The sequence below is a fragment of the Prinia subflava genome, assembly GCF_021018805.1.
Source record: "Prinia subflava isolate CZ2003 ecotype Zambia chromosome W unlocalized genomic scaffold, Cam_Psub_1.2 scaffold_55_NEW, whole genome shotgun sequence".
NCBI classification, from domain to species: Eukaryota; Metazoa; Chordata; class Aves; order Passeriformes; family Cisticolidae; genus Prinia; species Prinia subflava.
The window spans coordinates 290,548-315,830 of NW_026960620.1; the positions used below are offsets into that span (position 1 = coordinate 290,548).

Here is a 25,283-nt window from a genome sequence, read left to right on the forward strand (position 1 = left end):
GTGTAGCCTTGTGCTGCCATGTCCTTCAACTACTCCCTTTGTTCTGGCTAAGTACTGTTGTTAAGGTTTCTTGGAAACTTATGGGAAAAAATTCTGTAAGTGAAAAAGAGGCAAATCTAACCCCCAACATCATGTTTTGGTGTGATGAAAGCAGTTTCATTACACAGGGTTAAGAACAATTTGTAGTAGAGAGCAGTAGCTCAGTTCTTTGTGTTTTTCTGTCATTCCCATGAATTCCACTTTTGGCACAGACCTTCATTCATATTTTATAAATTACTTGTTTGAAGGTCGCTGTCCCAGTTTGCCAGTTCTCCATTGCCACTTGCTGTCTTGACTTGGAGCTCTCACTGGAGGCTGCTAGGTTGGTGTATGCAGTGGATACTTTCTACTAGTGATTGTGGGCTAAAATTACAAAAGAAAGAAATTGTATTTATTTAATAGTCCTGTGTAACATTTAAAATTTATCAAATGAGTGTTTACTGAAAGAAAACTATTCAGTGGGAGACTTTCTACGACTTCTAGTAAAAACTGTTTCTGAGAGCTGCCCTGGTAGATCCTGGAGATCTGTACAGCTGTGGATGGCTCTGGAACATTGGAAATATATACGAAAAGTAAAGATTCATCCTTGCACAGCTCCTCAGCCTCATTACTTTGTGCAAGTTAATTTCCTTTTTGGAAGATTTTCTGCAAAAGGCACCTCAGACTGATGCAAAGCAAGTGCCACAAAGCCATGATGGACAGCCTGGGCCAGCTGGGGAAGGTGGCTTGGTGCCACCACATGCATGTAGTGATGTGGCACAGGGGGCACAGGCACCTCCTCTTGGGGTCATCAGTGGGTAAGACGTGAGCAATGACCAGAGTGATCTGCTCTCACCTTGGATGAGCCCAGCTCTACACCATGTTCATAGGAAAACAGAAATGGCAATGCTTCCTGTGGGGGTACCGGATCCTTTCCAGCTCTTTCTTTTCTTCCAGAGATCCAGCATACAGCATGCACAGGAGGCAGATGTCCCATCTCCTGTTGTAGCAGAGCATTTATGTCTGGTAAACAATTAAGAGGCAGATATGGTCACATCACCCCTTAGTGGGTGGCAGTGCAGGCATGCCCAGTGGTGGCCTTGGCAGTGGCTGGTGGCCCTGGTATTGATGGTTGCTGCACACTGGGGACCAGAGCCAGCCCTGTTTGTTAACAGTAATAGTGGTATGAGGGAGCTCATTGAAATAAAAAGGAACTGGCCCAGTTGTCATGGCAAAGACTTGTGACGGAGGTTCTCCATCCATATTCTCTTGCTGTTACCACTGCTGCCTGCCTTCCCTGATCTTCCTGTGCTACTCATCCATGTCCAACCACACTTAATCTCCCTGCCTGCTCCGGGTAAGGGGCAGAGGGAGGGACGAGCCTTCCTGGGGAGACTTTCTTGTGGGGGGAGTCCAGCTTACCCTGGCCAGGTGCCTGCAGTGGGCAGTGCTTTGTTCTGCTTTAAATCTAGCCATTGCAACTCTGATTCTTCTTGCCAGTGTTATAAACGCCAGGACAAATTTATTGCCAAATTCAATAGTTTGGTTTATTAACATCCAAATCACAAAATTTAGAATCAAATTATAACAATTTCAAACAATAAAAAGAAAACAATACGAACCCCACGAACAGCGAAACTTACTTGACAGAAGTTCTCCCGGGAAAAGTAGAGCCAAGGGTGACCCCAGAGACACAGGACCTGGCAGCCGGTGTCTCTAGCTGGGTTCACAAATTTGCCATGTTCGAGGCTTGGTTTTTATACTCTTTATTCTGCCTCTGGCAATATTTCCCCATACTTCCCTTTGTTTCTTGGTTAGCTATTCAAACCCAAATTCGTCTCCGGTCGGATTGAAAAAGAGCTCCCCTCCCAAGTCCATGTGTTAATATTCAGTTTTTATGGATCCTTATAGTTGATGAATGTTCGAGATATGGGTGATATTGCTTGATGGTCTGTGAAAGTGGCTCCCGAGGTGTGAGTTGCTGATACCGGCTCATCTCAACAGGTCCCCTCCCAATACTTGAGAAGGCTGCAAAGTCTTTTGTTCCCATCTGAATGGAGACGCCTGATTTTCAGGGTGCTCAGTTTCACCATCTGCTGCAGAAACCTCCTGAAGCATAGACTTTTACCTGATATAAATTTATACAGCTTTATAATTTCCAGTTTATCATAAGAACATGAATTAATCATCTCGCATTTTTCACACCAGCATTTTAAAGTTAGATTCAAAGTATCTTCTAACAGTAATAAAAATACTCCCAGTAGTAGTACTTTACTGCTGAAGCACTCATGAGCAGCTATTCATTCAGCCTCCAGGCAACTGTGGAAAAAGGAATTGTCCCTTTCCTGCAGGCAGGGGCTGAGGTTTGACAGCAGCCCCTTGGTGTGTGAGTGGTTGCAGCCCTGGCTCAGCGCTGGGGTCCTGGGGGGCTGTGCTGGCTTTGTGCTGGGTGCTGGGGACCATCCTGTAGCAGTGTGCTGGACTTTGCATCCCATCCATTGGCCCGTTCATCTCTGCTGGCCCCAATGCCCCTGTCCAGCCCCTGGAAGTGTTTGCAGGAGAGAGGTTATGGGAGTGCAGCATCATGCCTCAGGAGCGCACAGGAGCCGCCTCTCCCCAGGGACCTGCGCGGGACGGGACGGGAGGGCAGGCTCAGTTTGCCTTGGGTCAGCTTGGCTCAGGTGTTCTCATGGTTCTGCTTGCCCCTCGGTTAGTGCAGTCTGAACAGAGGCCAGAAAGAGCAAGGTCACCCACTGTGCTCTGGCTCAGAGCTCCCCAGCCCCCACCCAGGGACACCTCTGCAAATAGTGAGAACAAAGTCAGGTGCTGACACGTCCTCAGAAGTGGTGGGATTGGTTTGTAGGGTCACAGACCTCATATTAAGTGATTTGCAATAGTAGAAATAATCTTAAAAGTATAAGCCAGTTCCCCAGGTATTTATAGCTTCTGCCCTTTTCCCAGGCCACCCGGCCCCAGGCAGCTTGGGTGTCCACAGGGGTGGATTACACCCATGCTTTCCACAGGTGTCCTGGTGGCTTCCCTGTGCCATGCAAAGGAGAAGGGAGCCTGTCCTAATAAGTAAATAATGATTCCTGGGATGAGCCCCTGTTTCTGCTGAGGGGGCCAGTCTATCGTATTGCCTGGCGCGTGGGGCTGCTGGTGGCTGGGTGGACCATGCACCTCATGACAGGCAAGGCAACTGTCACTTCCCAAACAACTCTAGGGGCAAAAGAGATGGTCTAAGTCAGGATGGGAGAGTCAGTTCAGAACCACCAATACTGGGACACTGACAGTGCTGGCCTGGGACACCCTTGGTGTGGGGAGGGAGTGCTGTGGGCAGCCTTAGCTGGGGCAAGCAGCCAGGCACAGGCACATTTACCATTTGGGGTGTCTGCCCTGAGATCTGGGTGCTCCTGGGACACATTTGGGGTGTGCCTGGGCTGGAAGAGCCCTGCTTGGGCTGTGCAGAGCAGGAGAGCTGTTTGAGAGGTCCGTGCAGAGTCCCAGCTACCCCTCATGCACTGGGCATGGTAGCAGTCATAAAGATTAACTTTTATGTCTGTAGCCAGGCATCTGTGACAGCCACTGCTGGGGAGATGTCCTGGGTGCTGGCTGCCTGATCCAGCTCTTGCTGGAGCCTGAGGAATCTGGTCATAGACTCAGGGAATGGTTTTTTTGGAAGGGGCATTAAAGCCCATTTAATTCTGCACCCCTCTGTGGGCAGGAACACCTCCCACTAGACCATGTTGCTCCAAGCCATGTCCTGCCTGGCTTTGTCACCTAAAGATGGTTGGTACGTTCTGGTGAGTGACCTCTCCCTCTGCACCAATATGCTCCAGCAGGGACTAGACATGGGCTGGCTGTAGCCAGTGGCTTTGGGAAGAACCTCGGGGCAAATCTTTCTGTGTTACAGCAACATCTTCACCTTCCAGACTCCCATCTTGCTGAGTGCTTCTGGAATTGCTGCCAGCAGGAGCCATCCCTATAAATGCTAGAGGGGAGGCTGCAGATCTCCAGAATACATTTTACAGAGGATATGTTCAGTCCCTGAGATGAGGTGGGAAAATCCTGGATTTTGCTTCCTTCCCCTTGTCCTCTCTCTGCCTGGGGGTGAATGGAGGGAGCTTCTTGTCTCTCCCAAAATGACATGACACTTCTTTCTCTGGTGTTTTTACCTGCCCTCAGCATTTTGGCTGCTGTTACATATTTTAGCTGTGTTTGCTTCTCTGCTGGTTAGAAATGGCAGAAAAAAACCACTTTGACCTTGGCCTCTGTGCTGAGAACAGAGCCCAGGCACAAGTTTCTGTATCACAAATTTCCTCGTGAAGGCCCCTGCCTCCTCCCCCTCACGCCAATCAGCAGAGCACTGTCCTCACATCTCCTGACATGCTGTTGGGAGGGCTGGAATGGGATATCTTGGCAGCTCCACTTTCCTCTTGAAAGGTGTCATGGGTTAGCACTGGCCAGATGTTAGTGCACCCATGAATATGTGTTTTTTCTCTAACAACTCCTGTGGGATGTGATCAGGAACAGAGCAGAGCAGGCTTAAATCTTGAAAACAAAAAAAACCACCAAAACTTTATTACATTACATAAGAACAGCAACAGAAAAAAACTCTTAAACACACACAGAGACAGAAATAAAAACTTCCCAGGACATTTTTTCTCTTCTCCCAGTTTCCATCCCCCACACATTACTCTTCACAGACCAAACCTTTGGGTTTTAGATCAAACAATCACCACTCAAAAACAAACTAATCTTCAATTCAGCAAGGGAGAGAGGAGTCTCTCTCGCACCACAGACTGTTCCTCAGAAAACACGGGTCCACCCCTTATGTGTTTCCATGTCACCCATAGCACCGCCCGGAGAAGTCTGCTAAGGTGACACTCTCTTTTTCCTATGTCCAGCGCTCTCACCGCTGTCTCATAGGCCAAAACTACATACAGGGCTTTTTAAGGATGCTGCATGCCGAGCTCTCCCCTTTTCACCCAGGGGCCGGGGTTCCAGGAGCAGGTCTGCCCTGAGGGCAGAGGGCACCACCTCACCCTCCCCCTCTTTTCTCTGCTCACTCTAACTCTTCAAGTGCCAGTCACTGTAGCAAAAGCAAGGGGCAGCTGCATCCACCCAAAAATGCAGTTTATGTTCAAAAGAGACTCAAGTTTAGTCCATGGCTGACATTATGCAAGAAAAGTCCAGCTCCAAGGCTACTCCTCTCATTCTTCCATCGAGTTCCTTCCAATCATGCTTTATCATCTCGGTCCCAGGCCGCTTCCCTCTCTCCGAAAACCACCAGTCATGAGAATCAATGTCTAAGAAAAGTTTCTTTCTGCCAAGCAAGGGTTAACAGTTTCTTCTCAGCAGGGTGCAGGCAGAGGCACTCCCAAGCTCGGCAACCCCCCACGTGGCTGAACACTTTCTCTCGGAGTTTGGGGGGAAGGAGGGGGGTGAGCACACACAGAAAGCACTTCCACAGTTTTCCACCCCTCCATCCTGGACGGGGCAGCTCAGTTCCAGTTCTGTCCCTTCTCTTCTCCCCCCCCCCGGGGGGGCTCCGGCTTACCTGAGCCGACCACGTGTTTCCCCTCCCCCACCCAGCCTCGTGGCCAGGCGGGGGAAGGAGACTAGAGACGTCTCTCTGCTGAAAACCCAGATCCGAAAAGAGGCCGAGCCCCTCAGACTCCTGCTTTTAACTCTTTGTGTCCTCAGAGGCGTGTCCAAACCTCAGAGTGACCAACCCAGGTGCCAGCAGAAAAGCTGATCACTGATTGGACTGCCCACATCCCCCTGGAGGAATTCACCTCCCCCCCCAACCACGACAAAAGGGAAATACAGAGAAGGAATTTTTGTGCTGATTGGGTTGATAGCTTTCATCTGGGAAGCAATGAGGTGTGTTAACTGGAAAATGAAATCCCCCTGCAAAGAGAGCTCGGATGATTTACTGTTTCTCTTGAATTGTGTGTGTGCCTGTGCACATTTGTGGATGTTCATCATCTTCCCACGAACACCACACACATATTATGTGTGTGTTCTCCTGTATGAGGAACATCCTCACCCCTCACCCTGGGGCCTGCAGCGTTCCCTCTGCAGACATGTCCCTGGAAGGTGGGCATCGTGCCGTGTGCTGCCCACAGGAAGGAGAGGTGGCTGGAGCTCCATGAGCCTCTGCAGGCAGCACAGGGCTTGGTGTGGGATCGGCATTGCTGCTTCTCCCTGCTCAGACACTGAGAACCAGCCCCCCAACTCACCCCTATTCCCTCTCCTGCTGTCTGGCAGTGCCAGCTCTGTTAGCAGGGCAGGGCTGGGGGACACGTGTCTGGAGCCATGGGTCTGGTGTGGACTGTAACCCCTGTGGGCTGGCCTAGGCTTTGTCCTTGTGCATGCTCCTGTGCTCCAGAACACGTGACATCGTCCTGATTCACATGGATTTCGTTTTTCTGGCTTTCTGTAATTGGCTTTGTTTTCACGTGTTCCCTGTGGTCAAAAAGTCTTTTCCCTGATAATAGGATCTTCTCCTTACAAAGAAATCTATTACTTCCCAGTCTGCTCCCCAGTCCCCTGGAGCATCTTTAAATGGTTAGAAAAACAGTAGCAGCACAGGGACTTTTTCCCTTTCTTGTTTACTGCACAGCCTGTGCCAAAGTGCCAGGTCTTTGATTCTGGGCTGTGTTGGGGGTGGTTTGAAGAGGGAGCAGAGCACAGTGCTGGGAAGCCTGGAGGACAGAACATCCCACTGGAGCTGTGCTGAGGGTTGGGCAGAGCTGAGCTGAAATGGGAGCTCAGGTTCCAGGAGGCAGCTGTTCTCTTCTTGTTCAGTTCACCCTCCCTTTTGCCATGTGGGTGCTTAAACCCTTGGATTAAGGCCCGAGTTGAAGCAGTTGTCATGTCCAGCAGGGAGAAGGTGACAGCCTGGGGTTAGCAGGGTGGCTGACCAGTCCCTCTGCATTCAGCTGCAGTTAGTGGAGGGGGCTCAGTTTTTCCTGCAGAATCCCCTGGGAGCAGCGGGGATCTGTTAACTCCTGGCCATGTTGTGCCCTCCTGCTATGCCTCTGCTCTCCTATCATTTCAGAGTTGGGGTCAAGGCAGATGCACAGCCACTGTGGCTGTGGCGTGTCCTAAGATGACTATCTCACTGCTCACTCAGACTCGAGAGAACACTCTCAAGGCTGGGAGGCCTAAAATTAGATGTGGCATCTGTGTTTTGGTTTGCTTGAAAGAAAATGATTCCTTGTGGGATTGCATTTTATGGAAATGGTTTGCTCTGGCTCACCCTTGGAAAATGTATGGTTTATCCCAAGTCTGTACCCTCCCTGCAGTATCGTGTATCTGTAACTTCATTGGCTGGAGAATGTTACCGCGCCCCTTTGAACCTCTGTGATAAGAATGCTAAGGCAGAAGGCTCTGCCCCCCTCTTGCCCCTCTACCCCTGGAGGCCTCCTGATGCTCCCTTTTCCTCTCCTTCCTTCCCCCCCCTTTCCCTTCCCCTCTCCCTCAGTGAATAAACCCTCACCTCATCAGCACCCCACCGGCATCTGAGTCTCCTTGCCTGCCAGCGCGGGAACACCACGAACCCAAAAGACCCCGGGGGTCTCCGGGGGGCACTCCCCGGGGACCCCCCATAAATTTAAACAACAACAATTCCTGGCTGCTTTCATTCCTCGCCTGCTTCGAAGAGCATGGCCAAGGGGTAGTGGGCAGGGCTTTGATCCCCGGCGTGCCACGGCTCTCTGGACATTGCTGCCCAGCAGGGCCAGTCAAAGCTCCAGCACGGGTCCGTGATAACGGGAGGACCACCCATGCTCACAGGTCCCTGGAGTCAGCCAGTTGCAGGGCTGCAGGGCTGTGCTCTCTGTGTTTTTATGGCAATGCTCTCAGCCCCCATAACAACAGGTCTGGCTGTCCCTGCCATATGTCACTACAAGTGCAAACTGGCATCAAAGCACTGTTTCCCAGTCCATGCCTGTCTGGGATACCCTGGGTTGCAGGTGTGTGCCATGAGGGTGGTACTGGTGCAGCTATCCATCCATCCCTCCATCCCTTCATCCATCCCTCCATCCATCCATCCATCCATCCATCTATCCATCCATCCATCCATCCATCCATCCATCCCCACCATCCAAGCCTTGCTGAGGGGCCAGTCCTGCCCTGATCCTGCCCCAATCCGTGTGCAACTGGCAGGTGTGGGCAGCTGTGAGCCGTGAACATGCCAGGAAGGCTGGGCCAGGGAGCAGGAGGATTGGTGGGTGTCAGCCAATGGCTATGGGTTGCTGGGGAATTTGCTTCTATGTTGCCTGTTCTGCTGAGACTGGGGCTAAGAGTTGCAGGGAGACCTGGCACTAAATATGTGAAACCTTCATTAAAATTAGTGTGTTTATGTTGGGGATGACTCGCAGCAGGATCCGCTTGGAGGACGCGGGAAGATGATACTGTGTCACAAGTCGTGAAGTCTCCTCTAGAAGCTCAGTGCTTTGCCAGCAGAGCTGAAGGGAAATTCTGCAGATAGAGCTGGTATCCACTCCCAGACATAATAAGGCAAAGGATTTTTATGTCCCTGCAGTTGTGTCTCTGCAAAGATTTGGTCTTGGTATAAACGTGCCTAAAAATAACCCAGTTCTGCTGGTAAGTTGTGGGACCAGTGCTGCAGTGCCACTGCAGTGATCCCTGGCATCCCCCACTGCGAGGGTGGCAGGAGGGAGGCTGCTCCCCGAGATGGATAGTTCTGCTTCTTGCAGTCCCTGTCCATCCCCATGGCTCTGTGCTGTGCCAGGGGGAGGATGCTGGCTTGGGCCATGAGCCTCCCCACCTGGGTGCCAAATCCGTGGTATTTGTGGTCTCCTCATGTTTCCCTGCCGGGTCCTGCCCTTGTTGCTGACTGTTTTTGCCTTGTGCTTCCTCCAGTGGAGAAATAAAAATGCAGAATTTGCAGCACTGGTTTCCTTAGCAATAATTCCACTGCCAAAGGAAGTGGGGAAAATATTTTGTGTTTTAAATATCTGAGTCTGGAAATGAATCCTGGCATCCCTCAGCAGCCCAGCTGGGAGCCAATCACTGACCTCTGGCCACCAGCACAATTTGATCCTTGTTGCCAAGTTAAATTCCAAATACATTTGGAGTTCCATGTGACACTGATTGGATTCATTCTACCTTGGCTTTCTCTTGGTAGCCCCATACCAGATGCTGTGGTGTGCTGGGGGTGCTGGGGGACCATGGTGGCCTTGGGGGCCACATGGCCAGTTCACCTGAGGTACTGTGCCCCATGGCTGGACACTGGTACAGTGTTCTGTTGCTCTGGAGGTCCACCTGGCACACCAGTTGTGAGAAAAGCCACCAAGAACTTGCATCCCCTCTTCCAGAGCATTTCGTTAGTATCACTGCACTTGATTTTGGAAGAGGGAAAGGTAAAAGTTCTCCTGCAGGCGAAGATGTTGGTAGGTGGCACCACAAGTCTGTACCCTGGATGCTTTCCTGGGAGCTGTAAGCCTGTACCCGCATCTGGCATCATGGCAGTGTCTCTTGGAGCATGAAATATATATTTATCAAGTGTCTCATTATTCATGATTTTCTTTACAGGCGCATTTTCTTTTTGTGAGCAGAGGAGATGGATTTGAAAAGGGAAGATTATGGTGTGGCTTAAACTAACTGCATAAATATCAGTGAGGACAGAGTGTTTCCTTGGGAAATAAGTAGTGTTCTCAGTGCAGCAAGGATGCCAAGGTCCTGTCCTTGGCGACTCCAGGTGACTCTGCAGTCACCAGGAGGATGCAGTGTAGGGCTCTGATGACCTCGGGAGGGCTCCTCAGGGCTGCAGCCTGCCTGCAGCCTTGCTGCTCCTTGTTTGCTTTTTTGTCTCCTTTGTGCTTCGTAATCAGGTGAGTTCCCATCTGAAGTGACCTTGCAATGTGCTTGTGCCATCTCTTTTTGTAGGTACCTGCTCCATCTGGGGGATCAAGTGTTCCATCTTCTCTGAGCTGATTTATTTAAGCTGCTCCCTGAGCCTCTGGCTGGACATCAGGCTTTGAGGCAGAAGTTTTGGTGTCAGCTGTACCAAATGTAGACAGCAGCCTCTGCTGTGGCCACCAGTGAGGTGCAAAAGCTGCAGGATGGCTTCACCCAGGCTTTGCATTCCAGGTGTAGCAAACCTGCCACCTTTAACCTTTTTAAGTTCATTTTATGCTTCCTCCTTATGGATGATTAGAAGGTGAGAGCCTGGGATGGCCATTAAATGAGGGGACCCCCCAGCAGTCTGGGTTATGCCGTGGCTCTGCTGTGACTCTGCTGCCTGTCCCATTGACAGATGTGCAGTGTCTCATGCAGTCAGGTGGCAGTTTGGGGCTGTCTCCTGAGTGCAGGGACAAACAGTGGCTGGGTCCATGCAGCTCCAGGCCTAGAGCAGCCTTCATGCACCACAGAGGAGCGCAGGGCTGGGAGTGGGGGGGGCTTCAGCTGCAGTGAGGACATGCTGTGTGAAAAATAAACTGTCAAAATAAGTAAACAGAGTGTTTGAAAACAAAAAAACAGTTTAACTTGGAGATTTGAGAAGGGATTTGTGCAGCTCTGCCTGTGGAAGCTATTTGTGCCCCTGGGGCTCGGAGGCAGTGCCAGGGCTGAAGAGACAAGCCTGCTCCTGGGAGTTGCTGATGAGAGGACATTTGCTTTCTCTGAGGTGCGCTCCTCCTGCCAGCCTGCACTGCTGAGATGTTTGGAAAGCATATTGTCATCTACTAATATTTATTTAAATCCAGTGAGGATCCAGTTCCTATGTGTGTTTACCAGGCCTGGGGCTCATGCTTCACCCTGCTCTGCTCTCAGATGCTATCATACCTCTGCTACCATCACACCCAAAAACAAGGCATGGACAGACTGGAAACATACTCAAGGCTATTTAGAAGAAAGGACATGAATTTAGTGTACAAAGCTGCATGTTTATAGATTAAATGGCTGTCTTGGTTTGAAAGACAGGTATCTGCTAGGAAGGGAGCAGGACCTCCCTAGAGACGGAGAATTCGAATCCCCTCTGTTATAAATGCCAATACGATATTCCAATTAAAATAATAATTTGGTTTATTAAAAAGATTGAATTACAGAATTTCGATAAACCCACCAACAGCGGAGATACTTTACAGTCTTTTTTCTGGGAAAATGCCAAGGGTGAACCATGAGATACAGAACCTGGCAGTCTGCTATCTCCCCCTCTCCTCCAACAGTTCACAAATTTGCTCAGTTCGGGGCTTGGTTTTATACACTTTATTCTGCCCTTGGCAATATTTCCCCATATTTCCCTTTAGTTTCCCGGCTAGCTATTCAAATTCAATGGTTTCTCCGACCAGGCTGGGAAGAGTTCTTTTCTCAGTTCATATGTTAATGTCCAGTTTCTATAGATCCTTATGGATGATGAATAGTCGAGATATGTATGATGAACGGAGAGGGAGTAGTCAGGAACCGTTGATGTTTCTGCCACCTTATCTTGATGGGTCTCCTCCCGGTGCTTGAGGAGGCTGCCGGTTTCCAGTAAACCTTTTGTCTCTTTCTGAATGGGAGTTCCTCGGGTGGCGCTTGCCTTTTCAACAATTTGGTTTAGCCAAATGTTACAAGGTGTCCTGAAACTTACATTTTCATATAACACACACAGATATACAGTTTCATAGTTTTCAATAGTATTTCATTAACTATAAGAACATGAATTAATCATTTCACATTTTTCACAATTCCCCCATTTCTTTTCTTTTATTAACCATTTAATTCATGTTTGCATACCTGGCATATTTTCTCCTTCCCCCTTTAGAAGGCAGTCCACCCTCTCTGATTGCATATTTACCCAACTTTCAATTTTAGATCAAATTTCAGTTCTTTTGTTTTCCTGGGTGCTATTTCTCACAAATTCCATCATTATCTTTAGCTTTTTCAATTCCATCCATATATTACTTAGAAATTCGTGGGTCTTTATCCCTGTTTCCATTATATGGATTAGACTGCGTGATGTTAAACCCCCCTCAGAGGTCCCTTTCAGTGGGATTTCTGAGGATGAAGAGAGCATTTGTGACTAATGATCTTTAGGCAGGGTCTGTCGGTTGAAATCCTTTTTGACCAATTTCATCCCCTGGTCCAAATTTACCTTTTGAGGGTGCTCCAAGGTGGACTGAATTTTAGCTTCAGGGCCGTCTATGTTGGGAAACCTCGGGCTAAGTTCAGTTTCATTATGCCAGCCCTCTGTCGGGCTCAGTTAGGCTTATGACCATTAGAGTGATCCACAAACCGATTCCTCTGTTTATGCCAGCGCCCATTGGGTTGCATCCAATGGCGAGGTTTTGTTTCTTCTCAAACAGCAGGTAAAGGTTGCCCAGACCCTCTTTCTGGTTTCTGCCTCATATCTACTAGGTGATTTCCCTTAGACGGCTTTAGCTGTTCTGTCGCGGTCAGGAGCCTTTTGGACCATAATCTCAGTTTCTATGTTTTTGCTTTTCCACCCCTGCTTGCCAAATTTTAGGTGTTATCCAATTGATTCCCGTTTTCCCCACCGATCACACGGTCAAAAATGTCTCTCTTAATATTACCCGCCCCCTTCTGGGTTTTCTTTAAGGTGGATACAAAGGTTTTCCTTCAGGACTTCTCTAAGTCATAGTCCCGTGCTCCTTTAGGCTGCTATGTCCTCAATGTAAACGGATCCTCAAATCTCCTGGGGAAGAAACTACTTTCTACTCGGGATTTTCCTTCGGGGCCTCCTGGGGATGTAATTCCTCCTCCTTAATTTTGGGGGCACGGGTTCATTTCACCTAATGTTTCTTTGCACCGGCACCTGTTGTAAAAAAGGAACAAAACAGGGGAACCCTCCAACTGAGGAGTTAGCAAAGACTACACCTTTGTTATATGGAGGTAACTTCTTTTACCAGAATTTATCTGATTATATAAGTCAAAATCTTGAAATTTTATCATAGCTTGCTTCAAATTAAATTTATCAATTAAGGATCTATGCATACTGTAAATTTAAATTTTGGACAGTACTTTTGAAAAATCTTCAGAAATGCCTTACAGGAAGAAAACCTGCTACGGCTATTATTCAGACAATCTGAATATTTGAATGAGTTTTTCTAGTTCATAATTCACTCATCATCTCTATACAAAAATAATCTATCACACAATTCCCCACACAACTCAAAATCTCTTTTCCGTACAAAAACAATTCAGCACACAATCTAAAATACAGTTCAAAACGCAATCCAGAATCTCCTTTTTGTACTAATAGAAAGGGAATTTTACCTCTTATTAAATGAGGTTTATAATAATAATATTGACAAACAACACATGTATATATTTCTGATACATCCAAAAGTGCTTATCTACACTTGGGTGTTATACAATATGTAAATAAGCATTAAGACAACTTCTAATCCCACAGACTAGCTCTAGGTAATACGCTTGTAATGAAGAAGAGCTACTTAAGTAAAATCAGTAATTAAACGAGATAACATTTAAGATCCTAATTATAATCCTGGGTAATATTTTAACAAGGCATAGAAAAGCTAAAGAATTGTTTCCACAAATGACAGATCTTAATCTTTTATAACATATGTAGTATCTCAATTTCTCAAAATAAACTAAGCATACAGATGCAATAAAAACAAAAGGTACACATAACACCAGCAGCAATATAACGTCTTGCTTTACACATATTACATGATTATTATAGAAATGGCATCACCTCAGACACTTCTCATAGCTTGTTGAGAGTCTGAGCTCTTTAGCTTTTATATATAAAAAGTAAAAAGGGTAGCAAGACTAACTCATTTGTTTTGGATGAAAAAGTATCAAAAGCTAGAGAAAAAATGCACCAAAATACTCTGTAATATACCATGCATCGCTTAAATTTGAAACTTAGAATACTGGAAAGTTTTCCAAGGCTAAGAGTCACCTTAAAATTCAGGCCCCAATAACTAAACAGCTTTATCTAGTACAATTTCCAGAACATTAACCCTACTGCTTTTTTACTCCAGTCATCAAAAAAACTTCCACAAACTTAGAAACCAGACATAATATCAAAGGGACAATGCTAACTATCTCCTTCTTAAGAAATCAGTAAATAGAAAAGAAAAAAATCCTTTTTCCCCTTAGATAAAAATTCATAGAAATTGCAAAGAAGGAAAAAAAACTTGTAGCTACTAACGCAGAGAAATCACAGCTTATAATTCTTTCTAAGGAAATTACTTGGGCACATATGTGACTTGAAAGACCTTAAAGCTTATTTTTACTCCAGTCTTCCTACCATAGGGAGGGAAACTTCCCTACTAGCTCTATCTAGCCTGGCTTTACAGCTACTTTTGTGCAACAAGACTTGAACAACATTATGAACATGGAGTGTCCCCGTGCATCCAATGAATTTGCAGAAGTTAATATTTGCCAAAAAGCTTCCATTCCTTAGCTTCCAGTTTTCAGCAAGGGCCCTGAATTTAGTTACTATTCTAATACTATTCTAGCAGAAAGATTTTGTTTCCAACCCCTCAAATACTACTTCTTATAAGTAGCTTTAATTTGGACTCTACTGGTCACATGCCTCGATATAAAAACTTAAGCAGCAGAAAAAACTCCTTGCAATACATTGCCTGTCCCCACAAACGCTGTATTACCACTTCATACTTAAGTCAACAATCTAACCCAAAAGTGTAGCAACTATTTCAAACATTAATGAGCCACATCTGTCACCATCCTAGCAGCAAAGGTGTGGAGAGCTCAGTGCGGGTACCCATTACTCCTCAATTTGTTTAACGAGACTAATTTTAGCTTGCACAAAAACCCTCACATGCAACAAACAAGTAACTATAGTGTTTATTATTTTAGACATCCAAAAACAGCTACACCTATATTTTTTACACATGAAATATATGACTTTCTAAATTGTTAATAACTACAAAGCAAGCTTTCACATGCCTCTTCAAGGTGATTCCACTGAGCCCTGCCAACACAGTTCTAATTAGCAAAAAACACATCAGTCTTCGGTTATCTTAAAAACCTATGGAAACTGGGAGTCCCATATATACATTCTCCTACACAGACATATAGGTGTGACTTCTAGTGGCTGATTCTTGACAACAGTTAATAGAAAGGAGGGAGAGTAAGCTATCCAAAAAAACCTAATCTGCACCCTTTTATCATATTTAGACAAATTAATTCTAACCCTTTTGTTTATAACCTACAAATTCAGGTGATTGAAGAGAAGGAAAAAAATCCTGACCTTTTTAGAGTGTTATCTATCTACTTTTAAGGGTTTAACCTTCACTACTATCTAAACAACTTTAAACAAGAGAAAAAAGCTCCTTAAACTTTTCTCTTCACCTTATCAATTCTATCTGATTACAAAACACATCCTAGCTACCGCTTTTAAGACCTTTCTGTACATCGCTACCTTCTGCCCCGGGACGGCTTCTCACTGCCGCTTTAAAAAAAACTCCTGCTGCCTTGCCGCGGTAAAAAAAACCTGCCGCTTTTCCCTTATCTCCCGGCAACCATATTTGCCTTACCGCGGGGGGGGGGGGGGTTTGTTTCTTTTCTCATGTTAACGAAAAAGAAACCAAGAAACTCCGCCGATCTTACCTGAAAAAAACCTACACAATTCCTAGGGAGCTTCCAAAAAGTATCCAGCTCGACGTAAAAAGATCCATGACTACCAAAGAAAAGAGTAAGCGAGATTCCTTTTAAGTCCTTTTTCTATCTTTTTCTCTCTTAGCGGGCTGGCGAGAAATTTCCCATTCTGGCTTATACGCATCCCAGCACCACCAGTTGTTCTCTAATGCATTCCAATTCACTTTAGGTAATTTCTGTTTAGCTCTGCTGCCTAGCTTAACTGTCTTTTTTCCCATGTTTCTTCCTGGATCGCTCTTGCCGCCGCACCAACTGTCCCATCTCGAATCTCCCTCAGGTCCTAGATTGTCCTCGGGGGTCCAGGTTTTAGCTAGGGCTTTACCTGGTGTATAATTATTTATTTCTTCCCCCTTCCTTTTTCTTACCCTTCTTTCCTTTCTCTCCATAGTTTAGCGTTGGTGGCCAGGGTTCGGGGTCAGGACCAGAAGTGGGGACCGGGATCCCTCTCGGGGTTCCCCTCGGGCGAGAGGAGGGGGGCGGCCACGGAGCCCATGGTTCCGCATGGATCTCGGATGACAGTGCTAACGCTGTCACCGAGGAGGCAGAGGAGGAAGAGGTAGGGGTTGGGGCAGACAGCGCTTTGGCCACCGAGCCGTGAGAGAGGCTTATCCTGTAGTCCAGTTTATCCAGTATTTCCCTTTGGTCAGAATACAGTTTTACCCGTACCCAATACCACAACAGAACATATGTCAATTCCTCAAATTCTCTCTTTTTCTTCTTTGCTACATAGTCCCACAGAGCTTCCCATGCCCATTCATCAAAAGTACCAAACACAGGCCATATAAGATTTTTCCGTATCTCCTTTCCTCCCCAAACATTCATACATAAATAGATCATCCGATCTTTAGATGCCCTTCTCCTAATTGGGCATTGTTGCCAGCCCTGCAACAGCTCTCCTAGTGGACTTTTCTGGGGGATTTCAAGAGCAGCCCCCGCTGAGGTTTCCCTTAAAGAATCCTTCCCGTGGCGCAGAAGTTTTGATGGGTTAACACACACAAAAATTAAATTCCGAGTCCTTCCGAACTCGGTGCCGTTAACTTAGTAGTCCAACGGAGGACCGTTCCGTGGAGGTTCTGTTAACGGCGGGCTCTACAACCGCCATCGAAAAAAATTAACCGACCCTACGGTTGCAGTCAAGAAGGCTTACTAGTCCCCGAACTCAGTGGGATGTCCTCTTTCCTTCAAGACTCCTGGTGACCACCAGCCTCCCCGTCGGGAGACACTCACACAAATCTCACAAATTCACACGCTTCCCTGTCAACCGGCCGAGTCCCTCGCGGGACAACGGAACCGCGGTCTCGAGGTCCGCTCTCGCTTCGTGATAATATCGCGTCTTGTTCACACACACACACACACGTTCTCATTCGCTAGGTCACCCCACCCAACCACACGATACTCACGGTCTCCTTTTCCTGTGTGGATTCTTCGTGCACGTAGATTTTTACGAGTGAAACAATACCACAGTTACCAGGGACCCTTCCCTGCTGAGTTCCCGAGCCCACCCAAGCTAGCTTGTCTTTACTCCTCCGCTGTTGTGGTTTTTGGGTTCGTTTAGCCAGTAGGTTCTGCTGGACTTATCCCGATCTGCTGAGCCGCTTTTTACAGTGGGGCGCCTCCCAGTCAGATACAGGGGTCCACAGATTTTCCAAAACTGGCCCCGCTGAGGGCACCAAATTGTTATAAATGCCAATACGATATTCCAATTAAAATAATAATTTGGTTTATTAATAAAGATCGAATTACAGAATTTCGATAAACCCACCAACAGCGGAGATACTTGACAGTCTTTTTCCCGGGAAAATGCCAAGGGTGAACCGTGAGATAGCAGACTGCCAGGTTCTGTATTCAATTCTGTATCAAAATTCTGTAATTTGATCTTTATTAATAAACCAAATTATTATTGTAATTGCAATATTGTATTGGCATTTATAACACCTCCCTCTAAATTATTCCAACCCAAAAAATTAAACCGGCTTTCAGACAAAGGTATGGGGGTAGGAATAACAGTTCTTTACTAGTATATATGACAAAACAACAAACAACAACTAAAGCATTAATAATAAACAGAACCAAGAACCTTGAGGGCTTTCTTTCACAAAAAGCCCAGGGCAGTTTGATCTCAGTGCCCCTGCAGGACTCCGAGAGGCTGAGCTGGAACGGTGGAAAGTCCCAGGCTGGTGGATGAGATGAGGAACTCTGCGCTGGTAGCTGGAGCAGCAGGCATGTCCCGGCAGGGCTTGGCAGTGCAGGGCTACAGAGTAGCAGGAGAGCCTCAAAGCTCCGAAGAAGCAGCAGCGGTGGGGGGGGAGGGAGGGCTGGAGAAAATGAGCTCAGGATTCCCGGGTACACAAGCAGATGACGGTAGATTTCCCAGGATGAGGCAGAGTGATGGCCGTGAACTCTTCCTGCAGCAGGGAGGGGCAGCTTGACTGTCCTCCTCGATGCTGAGAGCAAGAGTGAGCCCCCCCCCCCCTCCCCAGCTCTGTCTTTTACCTTTCCCAAAGCTCGCATTATCTCTCCCCTCTGAGGGAAACTCTCAGAGACTCAAAAACAATAGGTGTAGCTTTGTGCTGCCATGTCCTTCAACTACTCTCTTTGTTCTGGTTGAGTACTGTTGTTAAGGTTTCTTGGAAACTTATGGGAAAAAATTCTGTAAGTGAAAAAGAGGCAAATCTAACCCCCAACAATGGCTCAAAGCATTTTAACAGATGAATGCTTTAAAGTTTCTGTGCAGGCCTTGTTATCTGGATGAGCATGATGTGGTGGCTGTGAGCGCAGACTTGGCTCAGCTCTGGATGGAGCCAGCAACAGCCAAATGACAGCACAAGGGGACAGAAGGATGTGCCTGAAGTGAGCAGTTGTGGCCTTTGCTGAGCGTGGGTCTGGCCCCTTGATGGGAGTCACAGAACTTCATCCAGGCAGGAGCCACACAGCTGCACTGAGGGGAAGCCAGTTAAATTTAATATTGTATTAGAGAATGTCATGCACAGGTGCTGCTGTTTTAAAGGCAGAGATTCCTCCTGATAACATCAGAGTGTCTCAGAAATGACAGTACTTGAAATTACTAGATAGGGTTCTCTGTCACCTGAGTTCATGTGTGAGTGCTGGCTCAGTTCTGAGCTCAGCATCCTCCTGAGCACCTGACTTTGTGAGTGAGTGCTGGTTCAGTTCTGGTCTCAACACCCTCCTGATCATCACAGATGTGCAGGTTTTGAACACAGCATGGTGAAGGTGCAAACCCCCTTTCCTTAGGGAGTATGGGACCAGGGGGCTCTGCTCTGGGGTTCCTGTGTGGGATGAGCTGGGAGTGTGTGGCAGCTGCCATCATTTTGTCCTGGTCTGGCTTAGGAGGGGGAAGCCATGGGGAAGGGGGCAGCTGTGCCCTGGCTCCTTACGAGCAGCCTGTGCTGGCTGTTGCTGAGATGGAGACTTCCTTTGTGGATCAGGAGAAGTGATTGGCTCCTCTTTTACCAGTGCTTGCTCTCGGCTTTCTGGGGGTGTTGTGAAATGGGACTGTTTGGTGAAATTTAACTAATGACAAACAAATGCTTCATTGCAAAATGATAGTTTCTACTCCCTAGAAATATTTGCATGTGAGGGGAGCTCAGTAAATCCTCTATTTCCTTATAGAACCCTTCTGAAATGAGAGTAAAACTCACTCTAGAGCTGTAGAAGAGATAATGAGGTTGTTTTTCCCTGCCCCCAAAAGCCACCAAGTCCCTTTGTGACAACCGTGACCTTGGCCTTTGGGACACGCACCGGGTCTGGCATTGCTGCCACAGTCACCGTGTCCCAGTTGTGTCTGCCCTGGTGCGCTATCACCCTGCTTTGGGCTCTGCAGCGGGGCTGACACTTGTCACATACCATACCAACTGCGAGCCCCCTGCAGCGTATGTACGGCTTGTTTTGGTCTGCCCTGAGCACTCCTGCGGCCCTGTGAGCCAGCACAGCCCCACAGAGTACAAACTTCCACCCAGAGGAAAGCTTTGGTGGCGAGCTGGCCACTGAGCCACCTGTCATGTCCCTCCTGTGCCCTGAACATGGGCAAGGGGCTGTGGTACTGCTGCGCACTGGCACCTTAGGGCAGGTGACACTTGGGGCTCTGCCCAGAGTGCTGCTGGCCCCGCAGCTTGTCCAGGTACCTCTTTGGCTCATTTGCCAGTGTTATATATTACCTGCACGTTTTGAGAACATCCTGTAAATGCCCCTTGGAAACTGGATCATTAAGGGAACCATTAGCATAGCTCACTCTGAGTTGCTAGAACATTTATACATCATGTTTTTCTTGCAATTCTCTCTCTAAAAATGAAAAAGAAATGGCAAATTGGCAATGTTTTAAAGTCAAGGGCATTCCTGGACAGATGCTTCAGCTCTGGGCAGTGGCTGCTGGCAGGGAACCACATTGGTTCTGCAGGGCCTGTGGTAGAGCTGCTCCCCACCTGCCTAAACACCATCTCCTGCCCCTTGGGGTGCTTAGGCTGTGCACACCCTGCCAAGCCTTACCCCAGGAGGAACCTGTCCCACAGCCAGGAATCACCTTTCATGTCAGCCGGTGTCCTCCAGTCTCGATCCATTGATGGCAGTGGGGACAAGGGTGGCTGAGCATGGAGGGGTGTGCGGGGAGCCCTACCCAGCCCCATCCCTGGCAGGGGCCCATGTATGGGGTACTCTCAATGCACACCTGCTGGAAGGTGTTTCTGTACTTGCACAACTCTTCCCATACATGAACAGCTGTTTAAAAGCTGTTTCAGAAGCCACTCAGTTGCAAACCTGATTTGCAGTTTCAGATAATTAATCCTCAAAAACAACCCAGGGTCCTCTGGGAGTCCTGTGTCTGTTGTCATGACACCTGCTGTGAGAGGCCCTGCTGCTCACGGCACACACAGTGCTGAGTGTGGGGGAGACAGAGTGGAAGCCTTATGGAAACAGGGAAATGAGCACTGTTGGATTTCTGACTGCACAGAGAGGAGAAAGATGTTGGGTCATAGGCAGAAAGGCCTGTTGTGTGTGAATCTAAAACACACTGGATAAATAGGACATTTTTAGCCAGGCTTTTCTATGTGCTGCTGGTATTCCTCAGCAGGGTCTGCTCTCCAGCAGCCCCTCTCACCCAGTGCTAGAGCTCTGTAGCACATGGCATGGGGGGATGTGGGAATACCCTGAGATGGGTGGTGGGATCACACCAAGACAGGTGGGATGCCACGTAAGCCAAGAAAGGAACACATTGGTTGCAACAGGACTTGACTATGGCAGGCATGGAGCGGCCAACTGTGTCTACATTTAATCAGTAATTCAAGAAAAGCCTTGGAAATGGAGATGGTTGGGGAAGGGTGGTTGAGCTGCCTCTACAGATGAGTGACTGATTACTCCTGTTAAAGAAATGAGAAATCACTCAAAAGCTTTCTGTCGTAAGAACTGAGGATGAAATTGCTGCTCCAGTTACTGACCTGAAACTAAGGTGGGATCTGCACAGCTCCCAGGTCAGGGACAGGCAAGGACAGTGGGGCTTTTCTGGGTATAAAGGTTTTTTAAAGAAGTCCCATCTTTGTCACGCTCACTGTTGATGTAACCTGATTTCTTAGAGCTCACCTGCAAGCAACAAACAATGCCAAAAATTAAAGGGGATCTAATTTTACCCAAAAGTTGCGTTGACTTGCAGACTGTTCAAAGCTAATTGCCTCATCCAGTGGTTGCAGAAAAATGAGTTCTGGTAATTAACTCAACATGCTGGTGCTTCCCATACTGCCTGGACATGTTAGCTCCTGATTTAGATAAGCCTCTCTCCTCCTGCCATGCCCTCTGGAAAAGCAGTTTCACCATGGATCTGATCAAACAGATCAGATCAGGTTGGGGAGGGGATGGTACCAGCTTAGAGGGCAGAATCTGGGTGTGTGGAATAGTGAGGTGTTGGAGAAGGGGAGTCAGGCACTGGGGACATCTTGGCATAGTGGTTAACGTTGCATCAAGTGGTTGGCAGTGCCATCCTCTGCCTTGTTTGGTGCACAAGCTTCATTATTGAAGCCAAAATTACAAGAGCACTGCAATAGCCATTCTCAGTTGCCTTTTCTCCCTGGGCTGTGCTGTCACTGTGTGTCACTGTCACTGTACTTTGTCACACACTGCACACAGTGGACAGTGTCAGGAGGGGCACCCAGCATGGTCTCTGCATGGTCAGGGACAAGCTTGTCTTAGTTGTTGTTCACCCTCTTGCTGCTCAGTGCTTGGATGATCCATCACTGCACTTCTGGGTTTGCCATGACCGTGCTCCCCACAGCTTGTCCCAACCACATTTGCTGACCCTTCTCTTGTTCTCCCTGTTTTGTGCTTCAGGCTGGAGACTGGCCGTGATCATGTCCTGCCCATTGACTATTACTTCCCACCTCAGAAGACCTGTCTGATCTGTGGAGACGAAGCATCTGGGTGCCATTATGGAGCCCTCACATGTGGGAGCTGCAAAGTGTTCTTCCAACGTGCAGCTGAAGGTAATGGGGACAGAAGAGAGGGAAGGTCACTGCCCCACTGTGGTGGCATTTTAAGATCTCTTAAACCAGGAAAGGAGAAAAATCAAGGATAAATTGATTTTTCTCTCCTATATTTGTCATTTCATTTTACAGATTGCTCTCAAAAAGTAGCCAAACCAGCTTGCCAAAATACAATTCTTTTCAGTGGCATTGAGCAACCTCATCTCTCAGAAGGTATCCCTGACATGGCAGCGGTGTGGACCAAGATGGTCTTTAAGGGTCCCTTCCAACCCAGATGTTTCTGTGATTCCATGATTATCTTAGTGACCTTGTGAGCCCCTGGAACAGTCAGTTCTTGCTTCTCTTCTTGACTCTCCAGAGTGCTTTAAGCTCCCATCAGCCCACCTGTGGTCTCAGATGCACAACTGCCAGTTCACGGGAAACTTTTCCTCTCCTGCACCCCTTCCAGAGGGTACCTTCTGTGACTGCCCACAAAACAACACAACCCTCTGTCCATCAGGAGCCATGCTCTGACCTTGGGGTCCATGATCCTTCTACTCAACTCGTGAGAAAGCAACTTCTTGATGTCCAGCTCCATAGTGTCAGGCTCTCCAGGGATAAGTGTGAGCCCAAATGTTCCCTCTCAATGGCAAGGTCTTTGTACCATCTTTCCTTGGGAATGAACATGCAGAAGCACCCAGCCCAGCTGTTTCCTTAGGGTGTGCCACAGCCATGTTTTGTTTTTACCTGCAGTTCAGAGTTGTGGTTCTTGGGCAGCAGTGAGAGTCTCTGTTGTGGAAGATGAACTGTCTGGCAATGTAATGTACCTGTAGTCACTCATCAGGCTTGTTGTCAGGAGAGGTGAACCAACACAAGCCATCATTTTTCCTTGGTGCTAACACAATTGATGTGGGCACGCCACTGGCAGCTGGTGTCACTGGCTGTGGTGTCCTCGGGAGAAGGCTGGCAGCAGAGATGGGGACAGAGCTTCTGTCTCACCATGACCTTCCCCTGTGTCCAACCTCTCCTTTATATGAGCAGAGGTCCCAGGCTAGGGGTGTTCACCTGCTGTTGTCAGACTGCTGCTTCTATATCAATTAGATCAATTATCATTATCCTGCCTCTTTTTGGAGTCGTGTTTCCTTCATTCCTCTGTGCCAGGAGCCAACTTGCCAGTGCTGGTTCAGGAAAGAATAGGGGCTATGCCACAGGGGACATCAGTGTCCTGTTGCCAAAAAGGGCAGTCAAATAATAGTTAATAAATTTTGCATATTTCTCCCAAGTAAATCATTTGGAGATCTGTCTCTGCTGAACACCAGCTCTGTGTCAAGCCAAGTGGGTTGGCTTGTGCAGCCAGGGTAAATAACAGATGCTTAAGTCAGCAAGTTATTGTTGATTTGTAGTAAGTGGAGTCTTGGCTCTCAGTCAGATGAACTGCCACTGGAACGCCTGTGTCTGTGGGTGGGTGTGAGAGCTATACTCCCCTGGCACCAGGGTGGGCTCTGTTCTGGGGGTGAGAGGGACCGGAAGGAGGAGAGGGGCAGCCTGGGTGCTCGTGCTGCTCTGAGGCATGTGCCATGGAGTTATTCCCTCTACTGATTGTGTTATATCATTAATTTAAATGGTATTTATGTCTCTTCCTGGTTCTTCAGCCTCGCAGTGTGGCAGAAGTTTGGGAGCATTTGGTTGTGTTGGGATTGGGCAGCAGCCCTTTGCCTTTCCTGAGGATGTGTGTGAGGATGTGCGTGCAGGGAGGAGCAGGGGTGGCTGCCAAATTGTGAGGTTTCATCTTACGCTACCCCGAGGTACATGGGTAAGTCTTTATTTTGGGGAAGTGACAATAAATTGTGCTCTTTTATAGATACTGAATGCAGGGATGGCAGGTGATGATTTCTGTTCTAACTTTTGGTGAGTTTCCAGACAGATCTCTTCCTTCTTAAAACTGAGGAGCATTACTGAAAGCTGATATTTCAGTGCGTTCTCATGTTTTTAAGTCCATAAAATGCCTTTCAGAAAACCTTAGGTTGCCCTTGGAGACTTTACAGCAGTAGATCAAAATGCTTCCCCATGAGAAAAGAAACCTGTTACCTTCCTGGTGCTGGTGTCAAGCCACAGTCTTCAGTGAAGGGAGCAGCAGAGGACTGTGACTGGAGCAGCACAAACAGCATCTTGGAGGAGAGGGAAATAGTCTGGAACATAATTTCTTTTTTATTATATTCTTCTGAGATAATAGTGAATTTATCTGGGAGGGATTCAGGCTTATTTAAGGAGATTTTATAGACATTGACTGGCTTCTAGGGTGAGAAAGGGAAAAGATTAAAAAAAATGTTGTGACACTGATTCTTCTTCCCTTTGGACACACTGAGGGGTTTATGGGCAGGAGCAGGTCACCCCTGCTTTGATGAAATATTTGACAGATTTGAGGGGTTTCACAAGTTCAGGTTCAACTGCTTTTTCCAGAAGGATGCTGGAAGAGTTAATAGAAAAACAGGAATGTTGTCCTGATCTTGTTTTGCCAGCTCTCGTGATTCACAGACTCTCTCAAGATGTCCAGGCTGTGTCCAGGCCAGCACTGAAGCACATCCTGCAGATTCCCTATGCTGGTGGGGACCGCTTCACCTGCTGGGTCACCACTCTCATTTTGTGGCCAAGCCCAGTGTTGTGCTCTCCCTTGCAGTCACCTGCCCCAGGGTCTCAGCAGGGAGAGTCCAGATAGCTGAGTGGCTGCCCTGTGACCAGGGCTGCTGCTCCTCTGCTGCCCACAGAGGAGGGCTCCCTCTCCTCATTTGGTGAGCAAAAAGCTCATCCAGCTCAGCACAGATGTTGTTTTTCCCTACACAAGTAGGCAGAACACCTCAGCGGTGAGCATGGCTGGGGTGGGTTGAAGACATAGGAGTTCAGTCCTAGTGATGCCACCCTTGTGTCTGAAACAGAAAAATGCTTCAAACAAGGCAACTACTGTGTCAGCAGCCATGGGGGTCCTGCTGTCCCATTCTGTCAAGGAGGGGGATCATCGTGTCTGCATATATTCCTGGAGAGAAGCAGACCTTCCTCATCCCTCTGAGGTTTCTGCGATCTGGTGGCCATCTTAGCCAGCCCAGAGCTGCCTCCATGTAGCAGTCTATCGAGATTTCTCTCAATACCTCCGAGGGTCCAGCCAGCGTAGTAATGGCTTAA

General features: G+C 47.7%; 1 protein-coding gene across 1 annotated transcript in view; it reads left to right on the forward strand.

Annotated features, from left to right (window-relative positions):
• Nucleotides 1-25,283, forward strand: part of LOC134565289 (androgen receptor-like) — a 52,532-nt gene that overhangs the window by 6,004 nt on the left and 21,245 nt on the right. The window contains 1 exon segment of the mRNA XM_063424810.1: nucleotides 21,976-22,127. Coding sequence (XP_063280880.1) covers nucleotides 21,976-22,127 — 152 coding nt within the window.